The 19,542-nt window shown below is 42.5% G+C and overlaps 1 protein-coding gene and 1 non-coding gene across 3 annotated transcripts in view; both read right to left on the bottom strand.

Moving 5' to 3' along the window:
* CNTNAP2 (contactin associated protein like 2) overlaps positions 1-19,542 on the bottom strand; it is a 2,305,108-nt gene that overhangs the window by 28,643 nt on the left and 2,256,923 nt on the right. For both annotated transcript variants that reach the window (XM_030826021.1, XM_030826023.1), the window contains one exon: positions 8,456-8,695. In XM_030826021.1, the coding sequence (XP_030681881.1) occupies positions 8,456-8,695 (240 nt within the window). The remainder of the gene's footprint in view (positions 1-8,455; positions 8,696-19,542) is intronic.
* On the bottom strand, positions 3,256-3,470 carry LOC115838180. The gene has a single exon (XR_004033214.1). It is a non-coding gene; the product is annotated as a small nucleolar RNA U3 (small nucleolar RNA).

Here is a 19,542-nt window from a genome sequence, read left to right as displayed (position 1 = left end):
TTTGCACATGAAGATATAAAAATATTTTATGGCCAGATGATAGAGAGGAAACTTGGAATATAGACAGAAATCAACTTAGAAGTCATAACGATGGAGGTAAGAGGTCTTCAGAAACCAATCTGTGGCCAGTGGTAAAGTGTCCGATGTGGTGATGGGAAGCCTGAGTTCCCAGCTCAGTGCTGGGTATACTCGAGTCTAATGGGGGTATGGGGTTGTTACCTTGAGTGATCCCAAGTGCCAAGTTCCATCTAGTTCCTAAAATATCTGGGAGAAGACCCACGTGCCTAAGAGGGCTGGTTTTTCAGCCACTCTGCCAACCTGAGTGAATCCACTGGACCAGCTTGGCAGTGGATTCTCAACCCTGGATTCTTGGCAATCCTGGCCTTGGTTCTGGGGGAGGTGGAGAATTGGGTGTTAACTCCCTTCCCTCCACTCCTGCTTCTGGATTTTCCATCTCCTACCCACTTCCCTGTCGGAGGAGCCGTGAGAATTCCTGGCCAAGGACCTCCCAGTGTCAGATGCAGGTTAGCGTTAGGGCAGAGAACCAGATAACTTAAGGTTACGGTGGATGCTGTGAATTCACCTGCTAGCAACTTACAGAAGGACTCCCAGGTCCTTTCTGGGGTGAGATGCACCACATCATATACCATGCAACCTTTGCCTGATAATCTAGCCTGGACCTACTAGAAGTCCTCTAAAATAACTAGCTGTGGCCGGGCGCAGTGGCTCACGCCTGTAATCCCAGCACTTTGGGAGGCTGAGGTGGGTGGATCACGAGGTCAAGAAATCGAGACCATCCTGGCCAACATGGTGAAACCCCATCTCTACTAAAAATACAAAAATTAGCTGGGTGTGGTGGTGCGTGCCTGTAGTCCCAGCTACTCGGGAGGCTGAGGCAGGAGAATTGCTTGAACTCCGGAGGTGGAGGTTGCAGTGAACAGAGATCATGCCTCTGCACTCCAGCCTAGTGACAGAGCGAGACTCCATCTCAGATAATAATAATAACAACAACAACAACAACTAGCTGCAATCTTTGCAACTAGAGGATCCCTTAGGAAATGAAACTTTACATCTTAAAATGCTTCATCTATTTTAATGATATTTTAAAGAAGATCCTAGGATGTGGCTTTTGGTCTGACGTATTCTGTATCAAATATCATGAATGTGATAAAACACTCTAAGGCTTAATTAACACAAACGCCTTTTAAAACAGCTTGGTGCGCAGTTTGGAGTTGCTTCTTAGTGCAGAAATTTATGGGATCAGACTCTTGGATTTATTTTTTCTGGTGTTTGTTTTGTTTTTGTATTTTACAGAATGTGCACTGCCATCTGTGGCTGTCTTCCTGCTGGCAAATCCTTTTCATTCCAAGCAAATAAGATTCCCTAAATTAGACAAAAAGGAAAAAACCACAACAGAGTCCATAATTCTGAGAGGTAAATCACGGCAATTGCCTGGCATTCTGTGACCTTTAAATAAACCTTAACTCAGGGCTGGGGGTTACTTTTTCTACCTTGTAACTACTGTTCCAAAAATATTCCTAAGGACCATATAATGGTTTAGAAACAGGCTGTACTTATTATCAAAGAGGGAAATAACTAGAAGAAAAAAAGATTGGATGTTTCCAATAGAGCAGAATTGTTTTAAATCAAGTCAACTTAAATCATAATGTATAAGTCTTTTGTTTACCTCATCCCCCTATAAAAATGTGTTCTTAGAGCCCCATGCTAGGCCCTAGCGCTTGGGGTGATCTTTCTCTACTGCCCAGTGTTTCCCAAACTCCAATCATGTGAAAATCACCTTCACATTTTTCTTGACATATACTGTAAAATCCAAGTATTATTTATTTACTTATTTTCACAAAATTGGTTAGATTTCTTATTTAAATATATTGATAAAACTTTACATCCCTGCTGAGTAATTCTATTGCCTGTCAAGGCACTAACGAGAAGCCTGTTCTCTCTTTATTATAAGGTGAAATACAATCATGGGAGAGGTGTTAAAGGCATGCCAGAACCAAATAGAGACTTTCTCTTTATAAAATCAGAAGGACTGAAAGACAAATGAACAGGAAATGACTTGCTTTGTATGTTACACGAGGCCATGTCCATGTCTATTTGCTTCCCATAATGGCGACCCCCTATCTAGGCTACGTGCTGCACTGCTCCAGAAGCCAGAGACTGCACTACAAATGACAGCTGTTATAGTTGTGCAGTGCACAACCTGACCAACATAAATGTCCCTCATTTTTGAAACATTGATAGAGCCCAAAGGACATTGGAGAGGTAACAAATAATGTCATAGAAGTGTAACAGTAACGTTACAGATGAGAAAAAGAATCTTATTACATAAAGCCAGCATACCTTAGAACCTATTTTCTGTTTTTATCATTTACTATGAGCTCAGACAGTAGAAAGACATGTATGGGAGCAGAAAGATCACAAGACCTATGGGTAGATGTCTTCAATTCTAATTTCCATTCTAACACCAAGTTCCTGCAAAACAAACATCCTGATATAGGTATGGATTGAGTAGCCCTGGTTTGCCAAGATCCCTTTAACACTAAGGCCATATGATTCCTTACTCTTCACAGCAAGGCACCTGCTGTATTTTCAGAAAAGCACAGCCCTCATTTTAAAGCAGCATCTTTTTCTATCTTTCAAAGTAGGTTAGCAGCCAATTCAAAACACTGAGTAATAATTTGACATCTTCCTCAAATTGAGCTTCCTTCCTGGGATGCAGCCCCTTCCATAAGGAGGTGCTTTCACTGGAGCCACTGAGTCCTGCCCCACACTGCAAATTTATTGTTCATTTGTTTGTTTCAAGTCTGCTTTCCAGTTGCAAATAGGCAGATCAGTTCTCCTCAAATTTAGGTAAAAACATCTCCTCTGAGTGAGCTTCCTTATAAAATGGCCAGGGAGCCCAGTCCCTTTGCAAGCTTGATGGTACAGTCTTTATTATTTGTGATTTAACCACCTAAAGGCTTTGTTGTTTTTCATAAACCATGTTTTTTTTTCATAAACCATGTTTTGGGCAGTATTTGGGTATTCAGTTTTTTCTTTTGGTAACCTTATTTTGAAGCATTTACCAAAGGGACCCTTCTTTTATTTGGTGAGTGATTCTTGACCTTGGTCACACACTGGGCACTCCTGGGGAGGGGGGTTTACATCACACACACCTGTGTCCCTCCCATCCCCCCAAGGGTCTGATTTGGTCCACCAGGGGTTTAGTACTAGATATTGGGATTAATCATGAACACCCTTCAGATGGCTTCCTTTCCCTTTCACTCTCCCAAAGGAAGAGAAGAGTGATCATCAGTGGCAAAAGGCAATTGCAGAGAAGCACCACCAAGAGCTGGCTTCATGCTCAGGAGTGAATGCTGAGCCGCCTCCTCGTGGTTTCCGGTGCTCCACATGTTCAGAGAAACTTCTCTGGTAAGAAACTATAGAAATGGTGCATAGAAGTGTTACTAGAAAGGGTTCCTGATCCAGACCCCAAGAGAGGGTTCTTGGATCTCACGCAAGATCCAAGAATTTAGGGCACATCCATAGAGTGAAGTGAAAGCAAGTTTATTAGTGTATTAGTTTGTTTTCACGCTGCTAATAAACACATACCTGAGACTGGGTAATTTATACAGGAAACAGTTTTCATGGACTCCCAGTTCTACACGGCTGGTGAGGCCTCACAGTCATGGTGGAAGGCAAGGAGGAGCAAGTCACATCCTACATGGATGGCGGCAGGTAAAGAGACAGCTTGTGCAGGGAAACTCCCATTTATAAAACCATCAGATCTTGTGAGACTTATTCACTATCAGGACAACAGCATGGAAAGACCTGCCCCCATGATTCAATTACCTCCCACCAGGTCCCTCCCACAACACGTGGGAATTCAAGACGAGATTTGGGTGGGGACACAGTCAAACTGTATCAATTAGGAAAGTAAAGGAATAAAAGAATAGCTACTCCATAGAGCAGCCCCAAGGGCTGCTGGTTGCCCATTTTTATGGTTATTTCTTGATTATATGCTAAACAAGGGGTGGATCATTCATGCCTCCCCTTTTTAGTCCCTATAGGGTAACTTCCTGACATTGCTATGGCATTTATAAGCTGTCATGGTGCTGATGGGAGTGTAGCAGTGAGGTTATATAACCAGAAGTCAATCTCATTGCCATCTTGGTTTTGATGGTTTTAGCTGGCTTCTTTACTGCAACCAGTTTTATCAGCAAGGTCTCTATGAGCTGTGTCTTGTGCCAATTGCCTATTTCATCCTGTGACCAAATGCCTTAACCTCCTGGGAATGCAGCCTAGTAGGTCTCAGCTTTATTTTACCCAGCCCCTATTCGAGATGGAGTTGCTCTGGTTCAGACACCTCTGACAGAAGTATAGTCTTGACATCAGGATTTTAAAAAGCTCCCCAAGTAGTTTTAAAGTGCTTCCAAGATTGAGAAGCACTACACAAGATTAGAGCTTTTAAATTGCAGTGGCAAGTCACTTGGGAACCATGCTAAAAAACACGAATGCTGATTCAGTCGGTACGGGGAGGGGCCTGAGATTCTGCATTTCTAAAAAACCTTCCAGGAGACCCAATGCTGCTTGTCGAGGACCAAACTTCCAAGGCACCAGATGAGATAATCTACTTCCAAATGTCCTCTAGTCAAGCCACGCCTCACGAGCTCTCATGTTATTTTCTTCCCGTCCTAACCCTACACAGACTTAAGTACCTCACGTTAATTACAGGTAGAAAGGCATTTTTGTGTATACACTGTTTTGCTTTTAAATATCCGATAGCACGGGATCTTATTCTAGTCAAACATGAAATATTACTGGAAAAGTGCAAAACCATAAAGTCCAAATTTGGAATGATGACCTTAGGCTCACGAAGCCAGAATGCAATTGCTGATGTGGGGGATGCACTTAGAACCCGAGTTGGTATGGAACTCGTTTTCAACTGAAGCCACTGGGGCTTCAATAGGTGCAGAAAGAAGCCTTCTTGGTGCTTCCTTTATCTGACAAAAAGCAGAGACTTCTGGAAAAATGAGGCTGCCATACTTCCCTCTTACAGATGGCTTTTACTCCCAGGAAGAAGATCAAGAAACCTACCGTAAGTCCTCTCTCCAGGGAAGTTTTATGGCCATGAGAATGAGACACAGCGATCACTCAGGCCTGCATGAACAAGCACTATCACAAACTCTTTCATTTGTTCTTCTAGAAACCCATGTGTTCCTCCTACAGAGGCCTTTTCCCCCACCGCCTCTTTTCCCTATTAAGCTGGGCATATTAGTGTCTAGCTTTAACTACTTACTGAGTTTCTTCTTTTTGAAGCTCCTATATGCATTTAAATAAGGTCCCCCTGCCCACCTGTTCACCTGTCTTTTATCAGCTTAATTTGCAGGCCCCCAGGTACTGAACTTAAGAGGACAGAGGAAAAGTTTTTCCTCCCCGACACTGAGCAACCGGAGGCTGCTGTTAAGTAACCTTCCCTCATTTCCACATCTCTCCCCTGTCCCTTCCAGCCCTTCAACCCACATTGTCTCTCATGTTCCTATTCACCTAAAAGAAAAAAGGAAAATCATATTATTTAAATAAACCTCTGCCTTATAGTTTGTAAACTGTTTTCTGTCGTTTTTTTTTTTTTTTGTTTTGAGACAGAGTCTTGCAGTGGCACCATCTCAGCTGATTGCAGCCTCAGCCTCCTGAGTAGCTGGGATTACAGGCATGTGCCACCTCAGCCTCCTGAGTAGCTGGGATTACAGGCATGTGCCACCACACCCAGCTAATTTTTGTATTTTTAGTAGAGATGGGCTTTCACCATGTTGGTCAGGCTGGTCTCGAACTCCTGACCTCGTGATCCACCCACCTCAGCCTCCCAAAATGCTGGGACTACAGATGTGAGCCCCCGAGCCCGGTCAACTGTTTTCTGTCCTTGTAATTGGTATAATGACAATTGGATTAATACTTCATTTGCTGGACACTGGGTGTAAGAACGCTCCAAGTGTAAGTGGAAATTTTTCTGCAAATGGATCTCATGTTACGTAGCACAGGCCTGCCATAATATCAGAGTTACAGAATTTGGATTTGAACATCAAATACTAACAGATATGTTCCCTATATACATTTTCATAAATCAATCAAAAGAATCCTGTAATCCTAGCTAGCACTTCGGGAGGGCGAGGCAGGTGGATCACCTGAGGTTAGGAGTTCAAGACCAGTCTGGCCAACATGGTGAAATCCTGTCTCTACAAAAATACAAAAATTAACTGGGCATGATGGCGGGTGTCTGTAATCCCAGCTACTCAGGAGGCTGAGGCAGGAGAATCGCTTAAACCCGGGAGGCGGAGGTTGCAATGGTGCCATTGTACTCCAGCCTGGGCAACTGGGTGAGACTCTGTCTGTCTCCAAAAACAAACAAACAAACAAAACCTGTCACACACAAAGCATGATTTTTTTTCAAATAAAGGAACAAAAACTCTGTGGTCATATCTCACAGATCTTAACAAACAAACAAACAAAACCTGTCACACACAAAGCATGATTTTTTTTCAAATAAAGGAACAAAAACTCTGTGGTCATATCTCACAGATCTTAACAAACAAACAAACAAAACCTGTCACACACAAAGCATGATTTTTTTTCAAATAAAGGAACAAAAACTCTGTGGTCATATCTCACAGATCTTAACAAACAAACAAGCTCCTAAGTAATAATACATAAAACTCATATTGGCCCAAGGTAGGATCTAGATGTTTTAGAAACTAGTCTCTTGGCCCTGACTTAGATCACAGGTGCTCACAGCCTCAGGCAGTGGGTCCCTTTGACAGCGGAAGGACTCCTGCATTGCAAAGATCATTCATGGTATTTGTCTACTCGGGCATTTGGAGGAATTTATCTGAGAGATCTCTGTTCCTCTGTGGCCCTGACATGTCTTTTCTCCTCTTGTATTTTCACTCTTACTTTTCTTCTTTCAGCATTAGGAATGCTTTCCTTTGTTCAAGCCAGCCCGCTGTGTAATCTTAACAACATTCATAAAAGGGAATTCTTCATACGTGCCCTTAGCACACAGCACCCTGCGTCAAGTTCTAGGAATCCATGTGTGAGGAACAAAGAGGATTCTTTCGTCTGTAAATGGGTTATTCTGACAACAGGGCAATTTTGGCTTCTCTCTAAGCTTCACAAAGCTTTGCAGCACAACCCTGGCAAGGAATCACGATGACGATAGCTGCACTGAAGCCACACACTCCATGTGCAGGGCTGGAACATGATTAAAGCAATCAAATGCACAAGGTTTAGAGAATGAACTGTTACAAATTACAAGTTTGCAGGGAGAGAGGATTTGGAAGTCTTTACTCAACGTTCAAGCATTATAGCAAATTGTGTCTAATATAATAACCATGATTATTAATATTATTGTAGCTAAACTTTAACACTTGCTACATGCTTGTGATAAAACACGTCAGATTTAAACACATCACTTTAAATAGAATTCCATGAGTTAGGTCTTATCTCCATTTAGGAAACGGGGAAACTGAGGAATGAGGTTATGAAAACTGCCCAAGGTTAATCTGCTGGTGAGAGGCGGTGATGGTGCTGGAAGCCAGGCCTCGTAGCTGTTGCTTCCTGCCTCATCTTCTTCCTGTTTTTAGCATCAGCAACATCACATGTTGCCTGGAGACCCATTGAATGTTGGATTTGGAGGTCACTTAGAGGTTACACTCCCCTCCCCTTCTTCACTTTATGGGTGAAAAAGCAGAGGCTTGGGCAGGTCACTTGAGTTGCCCAAGGCCAATTTAGGTGGAGCTAGGAGTATGACCTAAGTCTCCTGAGATACAGCTTAATAGGCCGTCTGCCACCCAGGGTTCTGTGTATACTCTTTTCATCCAATTAATTTTTCAGCCAACAGCTACCTCCTTTCATCTGAGCCCTGTGCTTTCAAATTACATGTCTTATCACTCAAAGAAGTGGGACTAAATCCACAGAGTTTTGCAAGCTTAAAGGCACCTCTTAAAGATCTGGAAGCCAACAGTATTTATTATTCATATAAATACAGAGCCAGGAGATGGATCTCTATATTGCTTTAGGTAAATCTCTTCTTAAATTAAAACACAGACTATGTTACAGCAAGTCATTGAGAGTCATAAGAGGCAAAAGAGAGACAGTGAATTGATCAAATCACCCACAGTCATGGCGCAGACATCAGTTTAGGCAAGTCATCATTTAACCTAATTGAAGAGTTTTAATAGTTCCTACATTCTTTACCTTCAACTTATTTATTTCTGGCCCTGAGATTTCAGATGTGCTAAGTGCTGCCCTGAGAACTCCATACTTACAACGTTCCTTTGCCCTTTCTTAATCCTCCAATGACATTACCAGTGAGGTTCTGTTATTAAATCCATTCCCTAGTCCCAAGAGACTGAGGTTTAAAGAAATGAAGCAACCTGCCTGAGGTTGCTGGAGACTTTACCTGAATCCAGGTGATCCAGGTGCCAGGGGTCGGTGGCAGACGACATGGGGGACAGGGTCAGCGGCGAGGCCCCGCAGTTGGACTCCACCAGCTCGCCCTGGATGTGGACGTGAGCCGAGGCGTTGGTCTGCCTCAAGGCGGCCTTGAGAGGGGCGATCTGGTTGAACTGGACTCTGGAGAGGCAACCAGTGAATCCTGGGGTGTTGTATTTGTGAATCTCTTGGTCAATTTTCCCTGTTTCTAAAAGAAAAAAAGAAATGAAAATGTTACTCGACTCACCATAGTCCAGCTGTACAACATACCCGTCTTTGAATGTTTGTGTCCAAAGCTTACATTTAGGTTTCAGTTTAAGATGTTACATTGTTTTGGATGAAATATTAATGAGTGGATAAGATTTAGGGCTGCAGACTTGACTTTAAAGGAACCTTGTGTTAACAGAGAATATGGTAGGGTGAAAGTCACACATAAGACTATATGTGATAAAATACATTTCTCAGTACCTTCTGGCTACTTCAGATGCTGCCGAAACTCACAACAGTGACTTGGTTCTGGTTGATTTTTCTCTTTATCTTTTCTGATGCTTCCATGACCCTCTTAACAAATTGAACAAAGCAGCCCTGCTCTGCCCTCCTAGCAAAATTTGGTTCTGTTTTATATCTCTTACTTACTTTCTTTTTCAGAATTCTTTAAAAAAAAAAAAAAAAAAAAAGAATGAGAATTCTAGTAGCCTGTACGTGAACATCTCCTTTCTTCAAAATCCAATCCCCTTGGAATTCTGAGATTTACGGAATCCCCGCTAGTGTCTGATGGAGGTTTTGGCAGTCAGGAAACTTTCCCAACCCAATCACAAACAAACATACACATGTATTGATGAATCTCACCATCTCCCCACCACCTGTAGGCTCAACATCTTCCCAAACTAACTCAGCTCAGAGGTGAGACTGAATAGAGGTATTTCCAAGGTACCAAGTGCAATGTACCCACACATTGTTATACCAGTTAAATCAATAGCCCTCTGTCCCAAGTTTTAGAAACTAACAGAAACAAATGTTGAAAGAGTCCTTAAATGCTTAAGAGCCCTTAGCTAGTGGGCCAGGCGGACTGACCTCAGAGCCTTTTAACCACTACTGGGAACTGTGTGAGAAAGATAATTCCAGCGGCAGCGTCGCAATTGCTCTGAGCAAGTGCTGCATCAACCCCTCATGTCCCTGCCGACTCCCTGGGCTCACACGAAGATTCTTTTGCCTCAGGGCTGAGGCAGGGTGCTGCGAGGGACATGGATAAAGTGCATTGTTCTTCTCCAGCATCTTTGTACGCTTGCTTGCCCTTTGCTGAAGCCGTTCTGTTATCTATCATGAACCAGTGTTTGTTAGTTTTGTCTCCTCTTTTAGAGAGCTGGGTAGAAAACTTCTGACTCCGGCCCCATTTCATAGGGTCCCTGACAGTTTTCCCAACTTTGAGGAGGGCAGGTTTCCCTATGACACCACAGAAAATCAATTGTTTCAAAGCCGTATCTATCTGCGGGATCTCAATTTAACATGGAGTCCACACTTCTTAAAGAGCTGTCTTCCCCTTGGTATCTCCTTCTGAGGTGGCCTCCAGGGAGGGAGCCTGGGGCATGGGGTTCCGGTGGTGGAGCAGGGAGAGAAATCACAGGTGGCAGCAGAGGCTCCTGGGCCCAGGCCTATGGGGCTGTAAGCATTGGCAGAAGTGTCCACTGAGCAGCCAGAAGCTGGGGCTGGATGGCAGGAGTGAGCCCTGGCAAATGGCCTGCTCTCACTTTTCCATTCTCTTTGGGGTTCTTTCACTCTCCTCTTTAGCTTTTCTCCTTTCTGTGCCTTCTCCCTATTGGGGAAAATTCTCAGTGTTTCAGCTGTTGTTTCTTTCCTGTAAGGCAGCAGGGTCACAAAAAGGAGGATTCTGATGCCCTGGAGAGCAGAACTAGTATTTCCAAAACTGGAGTGTGTTCCACATCTAGTTGATGTACCTCTTTCCTAGAGACCCTTGGCTGGGACCAATTCCCCTGGGGGGGGCCAATGTGCAGTAAGTAGATGCTCTGGAGTTTGCAGGACCTGATGGTTCCAACTCAGGGCCATGTGATAATATTGATACAATGGTAGAGAAAGGTGGCAGAGAAAATCTAGGCAGAAAGGGGTGGGTCCCTGTCAAACCTTCACCCTCAAGCCAGAAACTGCAGCCCAAAGTGAGAACTTACATCCCTGTTTTCCGGCTCAAATGTTGCCTTTTCCAAAACCACCCATGGCCCTGCCCCCACCCCCCCACATCCTGTGCCTATAAAAACCCCATACTCAGCTGGCAGAGAGAAGAGAAGCAGCTGGACATTGGTGACTATGGTTAGATGTTAGAGAGAAGCGGCTTGACTTCAGAGGGACAGCTTGACATGTAACATCAGAGAAGAATCTGGCCAGAGATGGCTGGACTTCAGGAGAAGATTACCATCCCTCTCCATCCCCTTTTCAACTTCCCTTCCTGCTGAGAGCCACTTTCATCGGCAATAAAAATCCCCTACATTTGTCATCCTTCAATTTGTGTGACATCATTTCTCCTGGATGCAGGAAAAGAGCTCGGGTGCTGCTAGTGTGGCTACAAAAGGCTGTCACACTTGCCCTTTGTCCTCACTGGCAGAAGGCAGCCAGCTTACGTGAAAAGCCACTGAGCTATTGACACTTAGGCCGTCTGGGGACAGCAGAACTAAAAGCACTGTAACATGCCCTCTGGGGCTTCAGGGGTTGCAGGCACCACCCCTAGATGCTGCCACAGAGCCTGCACAGAGTTCACTCCTGTTGGCACTCAAAAGCGCTCACCCTGGCTCATGCACCCACTCACCCGCATGCTTCCCCCTGCAAGGGGTAGAGCACAGTGGGTCCAAGTGAGTGGAGTTTGCTCCTGGCAGTACCTAAGTGGCTGGCTGGTTCCAGCATTCGTGCACTCCAGTTCCTGCCTCATTCACTTGCATGCTTCCTCCCATGAGGAGTTGAAAGCTGTGGGCTGGGTAATTGAGGGCACCCCTGTTACAAGTCCCACAAAGGGGTCAGGGAAATATCCTGCTTCAATATTACAGCACAGACCAAGGGCAGTACATGATGGGGGGCACTGTGCTTAGTACTTATTATGCAGTATCCCATTAAGTCTCCTGGCAAACCTCTGAGCTAAATAGGATTGCCCCCCAAGTGACAGATAAGGAAACCGAGGCTTAGAGAAGTTAAGGCTTTGCCAATGAATAAACATTTATGTTTCATATAAAAAAAGAGAAGTTAAATATTTTGCATTAGTCTCAATTTCTCTTTGAAAAATAATAGACTATATTGTTTTATATTCATGTAGACTTTTGATATTTCTAGTCAGGGACCCCATAGAAATGGTAGAGTGAGGTTTTTAGAAAAAATGTAAATGGTTGTTAAAACTGCTTTGAGATTGTGTTTCATTAGAGGCTGAGCCAACAATTTGATTTTCGAAAATGTGGTGAACTGATGTCAAATCTTCATTAGCATCATTTAAAGCACCAGAAAGTTACAGAAATGCCTGTCTGGAATAAGATTCCATATTTCTTAAGAACATCTACAAATGACAGTGTAGCTATCACTTTTTTGAATTTAGTACAAGTAAAGTATGTTACTCTATAATTGATTAGACTGGTCTTTACTGAAATCAAATATTAAAATATCATTTACTGTAAGAAACAGGGTTCTGCCTGGAGGTGTCTTGGATAAGGTGTTACTTGTGGGGGAAACTTGCTTTAAAAATGCAAATTGTAGAAATGCAGTACAATCACTTTAAAATTAGATTCTCAAGTGACAATCAGTACGTTAATGTCTTATATTCATAATGATATGGATTACAGAAAATAGTCCCCTTAAAACACTGACACGATTCCGGGTAACACGTTAAAATGAAATGCTTATGACAGTCCTTTTTAGGAAATGCAGCAACTCCATTTGCGATGCATTAGCATGCTTTCCCGCTCCTCGTTCAGTTACTGAATGCCAAGTGAGAGGCAGGAGTGCTATGAGAAATTAAAGAGAAAAGGGCACCTGAGCAGGAAACACAGGGAGAATAGAGCCGGCTCCACGGAGGACAGTGCTTGGGGCCTTGTGGACATCCTCGAGCTCCTTTTCAGCAATTGGACAAGTATTTTATTTGGACAGGGATTTATTTATTTATTTATTTTTTATGAGACAGGGTCTTACTCTGTTATCCAGGCTGGAGTGCAAGGCACAACCTCAGCTCACTGCAGCCTCAACCTCCTGGGCTCAAGTGATCCTCCCACCTCAGCCTCTTGAGTAGCTGGAGCCACACTCGTGTGCTACCGTGACCGACTAATTTTTTTTTTTAGGATTTTTTTGTGGAGGCGGGGTTTTGTCATGTTACCCAGGTTGGTCCCAAACTCCTAGGCTCAAGCGATCCACCCACCTCGGCCTCCCAGAGTGCTGGGATTACCGGCATGAGCCACTGTGCCCAGCCTGGATAAGCATTTAGATGTGACTTCTCAAAGGAGGTTTCTTATTTTCCTTTGAGATTATTTAAATGCACCTATATCTTCTTCTTGTGTATTCCATGGGATCTATTCACCAGATGATTTTTGTTAGGTTTGATATCTTTTAGTTTTCTATCAACATTCCTTTTTGGGGAGGGGGATGTGATATTATGAGATACAAAGAAACACCGTCAACTTCATTTTCTACTTTTTATGAAACAGGCAAAAGATTTTAGGGCATCAGTGAGACTTACTTTAAGACTCTTGATAAGTATCTACTGTGTGCTCCCCACTGTGCTAGGGATTGTGGAAGTCACACTTCATAGAATCTGCAGGCTCAACACAGATGGCCAAACCTCGTTCTAGCCCTAACACAGCACACCGTCGCTCTGCAGAGACCGTAGTACAACTGGCCCCAAAGCACTGCCCACCATTCTGTTCCTTCCTTCTGTTCTGGGGTGAAGTATGTCGCATTGGTGGCACTGGGGGTCTTTAGGTAATTCACAGACTGGGAGTTAAATAACATCCAATCTTATTCTTTCCCCAATCCCCTTTCAATTCCTCAGAGTCTCAGGCTGGCTCAGTGTGGGGCTGGACTATCTTTATCATGGTGCCAATACTTGCTATTTTATTTTCCCTTTTTAACAAAGAGAGGTCAGACCTCAGACCTGGATGCTTTGGTGGGCAAGTGCTGAGTTTCATTATATTTTTATATGATGCATTTTTAGCACCACCGTGTCATGACAGCAAGCGATACTGGCATTTCATTTCATGGTAGTATTGCAAAATTTCTCTTTAACATAAACTTTTTAACATAAATTTATTTAAGTAAAAATGGTGAGTCCGTTTAAAGGAAAATGTTAGGTAAACAACAGTCAAGGAGGCCACTAGAAATGGTAAAAATGTCATCAGAAATGGCAAAAATCATGACGTTGGTCCTCAAATGACTCTTGTTTGGGGAACATTGTTGTGGAGGAGTTTGATGCATAAGTCCCTGAATGTTCTGCCTTAGAGCCTCTATTCCATTCAGGTGTAATCCACCCTCTCCCCTCACACTTAGTACCAGTCACTATCTATCACTTTAGAACACCAGAGACCCCCGCTCAGTAGGGCTTCCTCCTGGATTCTGCTCCCGGCTCTACCGAACTGGACAAGGTGTGTTTCTGCTCTGTTCAGATGGGCCAGAGGCCCGCAATTGTGCCTTTCCTAGAATTAAAGTTTTCTTGACAGCTGGGACTAAATGTCACTTCTTTTTGTGTTCCCCCAAAATAATGCCTTGCACAAAGTAATCACCAGTGACTGTAGGAATGAATATACAGATGCTTTTCAACTTACAGTGGGGTTACCTCCCCATATACCCATCGTAAGGTGGAAATATCGTAAATCAAAAATGCATTAAATACACGTAACCTACTGAACATCAATCATGGCAGAGCCCAGCCTACCTTAAACATACTCAGAACACTTACATAAGTCTACAGTTCAGTAAAGTCATCTAACACAACACCTATTTTATAATAAAGTGTTGAAAGTGGAAAACAGAATGGTTGTATGGGTATTCAAAGTATGGTTTCTACTGAATGCATATCACTTTTGAACCGTGGTAAAGTTGAAAACTTCTAAGTGGAACCATAAGTCAGGGACTGTCTGTGACTGAAACCATCTACTCAGCAGTCTGTCATTCATAGTTTGGTGTGTGGGAGGGGATCAAGTACTATGGAAATTAGAACAATCATAGTTAGCTATAGTCAAAGTTTGTTTTTCAGCTTCATAGGGTAAACAGGTGCAGAACAAAACCAGGAAAGAGGAGGGGGAGGTCTTCAGCGTACTCAAGAATTCAGCAGTGTATTCAGAACCAGCAGACCATTATGTTATTTCTAGCAGTACTATTACCTGAAAATCTGTCCGTCTCATTAAAAATGGACTTGTCTTTCAAAACGTTGTTGTATTGCTCTAAAACTGACACCCAGAGGAACTGATAAATTTCTCTTCTATGAAGGAAGGCAGGACTTAACACTGAACACCCATTGCTATATAAACCCTCCACAGACAGGCCTCATACATAGAACATTTCCATGGTGCCTCGTGGAATAAGTAGAAAGTCGGTTTGAAATCACTGCCTGGGTGAAGTTTTAAATACTCCTTGGAAAATCAGACTGAAGTACAATAGGTGAGTGGTCACCTGATGTACACTTGAAAACATGGCCAGGTGCTGGCCCGGCAGCTCCCAGTGGCTCCCAGTGTCAGGGCTGGGCATCTGGGCCTCTTGGAGAGAGAGAAATAGAATTTGCATTGATCGGGTAGGATTCCGTTTTTCCATTCTAGTCCCATTTGGCCATAGTTGAATGAACGGGAGTCTAAATGGTTAGTGGAATAAATCAATGGGAAGTAACCATAACAACAACAAAAAGCCAAGAGCATTCATCTAAAAAAAGCAACATGAAATCAGATAAGCCTCATTCCTCGGTTCGAACGTGATCAACTGGTAAACATCAGGCAGGGCGTGGAAATGCTGGCATCTAGGTTCCCTGTCAGCTCCCGCTCTAATAGACTGCAGTTTTTGATCAGCGATGTCTTGCTGATCAGCTGCCTTTCCAAAGATGCACAGCCAGAATTAAATCTGTATCCATAATTGATGTATACGATTATGTGCTGACATTTTATTCATCCCTTAAAGACATGAATGAAATTTCATTGTATTTATTAGATGCTTTTCTCTCTTATGAAGAAATATGCAGGACTAAAATATGCAGGTGTAATTTAAATAGTTCTTGACCTACAAAATGCACTAACTCAATTATGCAGAGGCTGAATGCTGGGAGAAGCAGAATCATTTTTCCTTCTACTGTCTCTACCACATTTTGAATTTTAATTATTTTTAGAGACAGGGTCTCACTGTCAGCGAGGCAGGAATGCAGTGGTGTGATCATAGGCCTCTCTGTACCCTTGAACCCCTGGGCTCAAGTGATCCTTTCACCTTAGCCTCCTAAGTACCTGGGACTACAGGTGACTGGCTTGTTTTTAAAAATTTTCTGTAGATACAGGGTCTCATTATGTTGCCCAGGCTGGTCTCGAACTCCTGACTTCAAGCAATCCTATCCCCTCAGCCTCCCAAAGTGCTGGGGTTATAGGTGGGAGCCGCTGCACCCGGCCTTTGCTGCATTTTAACTCATAAATCTTTTTCTAAGGACTGATAAAACAAAACTGGATTTTTTTCTTTCCAGAGTCAACAATAAAAAGAAATGTCTTCATACAGCCCACTACACTGTTTTGCAAAAAGATGAAGTAGTACATTTTTATTTGTATCAATTTATCACAGCTCCTGAGCTTTTGGGAATACTAAATAGGTTGAAATTGTCACTCACGTTTCTTCTTTTTTTTTTTTCGAGACAGAGTCTTGCTCTGTCACCCAGGCTGGAGTGCAGTGGCGCAATCTTGGCTCACTGCAACCTCCACCTCCTGGGTTCAAGCAATTCTCTGCCTCAGCCTCCCGAATAGCTGAGATTACAGGCACCTGCAACCATGCCTGGCTAATTTTTTTTTGTATTTTTAGTAGAGAGGGGGTTTCACCATCTTGGCCAGGTTGGTCTTGAACTCCTGACCTTATGATCCACCTGCCTCGGCCTCCCAAAGTGTTGGGATTACAGGCGCGAGTCACTGGGCCCGGTGTCATTCGCATTTCTAAAATCTAGACTGAAAACAAAAAACTTATGATTGCTAGTTAATCTTAGAATACAGTTGTAATGGCCGGGCATGGTGGCTCACGCCTGTAATCCCAGCACTTTGGGAGGCCGAGGCAGGTGGATCACGAGGTCAGGAGTTTGAGACCAGCCTGGCCAACATGGTGAAACCCCATCTCTACTAAAGATACAAAAAATTAGCTGGGCGTGGTGGTGGACGCCTGTAATCCCAGCTACTTGGGAGGCTGAGGCAGGAGAATCACTTGAACCTGGGAGGCAGAGGTTGCAGTGAGCCGAGATCACGGCATTGCACTCCAGCATGGACAACAGGGCGAGACTCTGTCTCAAAAAAAAAATTATATCTATTTATATATATAAAATATACATATTATATTTATATCTTATATATTTATTATTATATAATACATAATATATTTACATATATTTTATATTTATAGATATAAAATATATATAATTTATAAATGTTTTTTTATATATTACATATATAAATATATAACATAAATATAAATATATATAAATATAAATATATTTGTAAACTATTAATATTTATATCTTATAAATATATTTATATATAGTTTATATATATTTATAGTTGTATATATACATATATATGAACTATATATAGTTGTGTATATATTTATATGTAGTATATATTTATATATAGCTGTATATATACATATATGTAACTATATATAGTTTTATATATAGTATAACATATATATATACACATAACTATACATATATATAGTTGTAATTACATAGAACCAAAAACACTGATACAAAAGAGAATTTATGATCCCTTAAATGTTTCCCAAACACCAGACATTTGGAATGGGTAGGAGCACACATCTGATACGTGGATTTTCCACTTCTTTCCTGGATGTTTCAAGTTGTCAGATGTAAGATAGAAAGCCTGGAAGGTGCTGGTGACCCGTTCCTCAGCCTCAGGTGACCTGTCACATGGCATGATTTTTTAGGGCTAAGAATAACAAGCTCTGCTGAAAGTAACAAGACCTTTCAGAATAATGGATGTACCTGTCACTCAAACCACAGAGCGGGGTGCTGTGATTTACTTCATGGGAAATCAGGTCTGATTTGACTTCTTCGAATCCCAGTAAATTGAAGCTATATGTCCTGGCTATTTGCTGCTGGGAAATAGAACACTAATGTGCGTCCCGAGTTTCTCATGAGCTGGGAATGAACAGACCTGCTTCTTACTCATTGGAATGTTTCCACTTTTGCATTTTAACTTGGTAGCAGCAGAAATAGAATCCTGTGTATGAAATTACCAACTGAAATGTAGTACAGAAAAATAATTTATCTCTGTGTGTGCTCCGGTTCTGCTAAAATGTTTTTTTGGCTTTGCAGAACCATGTTAAACTCTAGCCAACACCATAAAAAAAAAAAAATGAGCTTCAGTTTTCAAGCTTTTCCTTAATTCCTCTCCAAGCCACTGGTAGGTATGCCGGCCAAGACTAGCAGAGGGCCATTTGAAACTAACTCTGGACAGCAGGAGAATTTGGGACAATAGGGAAAAAAGGGTAGAAAGATGTTGACCTCATACATTTCACCAGCAGCATAACAAAGTGTAGGCTAGGAAAAGTGTGTTAGCAAATTTTTTATTTCCAGATAATGTCAAGTTGAATGATTCAGTAAAATAGGAAGTAGCCACTTTTTATTTTTCTTTCTTTGTTCTCAGTTGTACTATAATTCCTATCCCAGAAGGCCACTAAAGCTATCTTACCCAAGAGAAAAAAAGATCCTTTGAGGACTAAGATTGCATGAAAGCATAAACATCACGAAATGGACCTGAGGTAGGGATTGAAAGCGATGGTTTCCCCAGGGCCATGAGCCAGTCAAGCACACGAAGAAATTGAGGGGGAGAACTGTTTCTGGAAAGTGTATTGGATGGTTCCCTTAATTGACACTCCATGTCACATAATTAACACAAGAAAAAATTAGAATCTCGGGACCTTGCCATATAAAATGATGTTCAGAAAACAGAGCCTAATGCTTTGAGGCTGAACTTGAAGCTCCAGTGGATCATCACAAAATTTAAACCGTACGATCGCAACCACCCTGGATGCCACCAAGGGACACGGTCCGGAGACCCACTTGGAAGCCTTTGGATACTTCTTTCTGTCAACACCTATTCTCACTGCTGAACCCCTAAAGCCAGTTCCTTTATTTTCAGATTGGGGTAATAGCCTCCTAGGTGGGAGAACACTGAGAGAGACCACCTAAATTTCAGCAAAGCATTTTAGTAAGTTTCTCATGACATTTTTGTGGTCAAGACAAATAGATATGGTCTCATTGTAATATGTTTGAGTAGTACAGTCAGGCACCACATAATGATGCTTTGGTCAAGGATGGACCACATGTAGGAGGGTGGTCCCAGGAGATTATAATGGAGCTGAAATTTTTCTATTGCCTGGCATTTATCATAATGTGCTTTTTATCATTTATCATTATTTTAGAGTATACTTCTTTTTTGTTGTTGTTTTTTGAGACTGAGTCTTGCTCTGTCGTCCAGGCTGGAGTGCAGTGGCACGATCCGAGCTACTACGACTTCCACCTACCAGGTTCAAGTGATTCTTGTTCCTCAGCCTCCCAAGTAGCTGGGATTACAGGCACCTGCCACCACACCTGGCTAATTTTTGTATTTTTAGTAGAGACGGGGTTTCACCATGTTGGCCAGGCTGGTCTTGAACTCCTGACCTCGTGATCTGCTTGCCTCAGCCTCCCAAAGTGCTGGGATTACAGGTGTGAGCCACTGCACCCGGCCTACTTTATTTTTTTATTTTTTATTTTTAAAAAGGGTAACTGTACAACAGCCTCAGGCAGGTCCTTCAGGAGCTATTCCAGAAGAAGGCATTGTTATCACAGGAGAT

The sequence above is a fragment of the Nomascus leucogenys genome, chromosome 13 (genome assembly GCF_006542625.1).
Source record: "Nomascus leucogenys isolate Asia chromosome 13, Asia_NLE_v1, whole genome shotgun sequence".
Taxonomy (NCBI): Eukaryota; Metazoa; Chordata; class Mammalia; order Primates; family Hylobatidae; genus Nomascus; species Nomascus leucogenys.
Note: the sequence above shows the minus strand (reverse complement) of the source record. Positions and strands in the feature narration are given on the sequence as shown.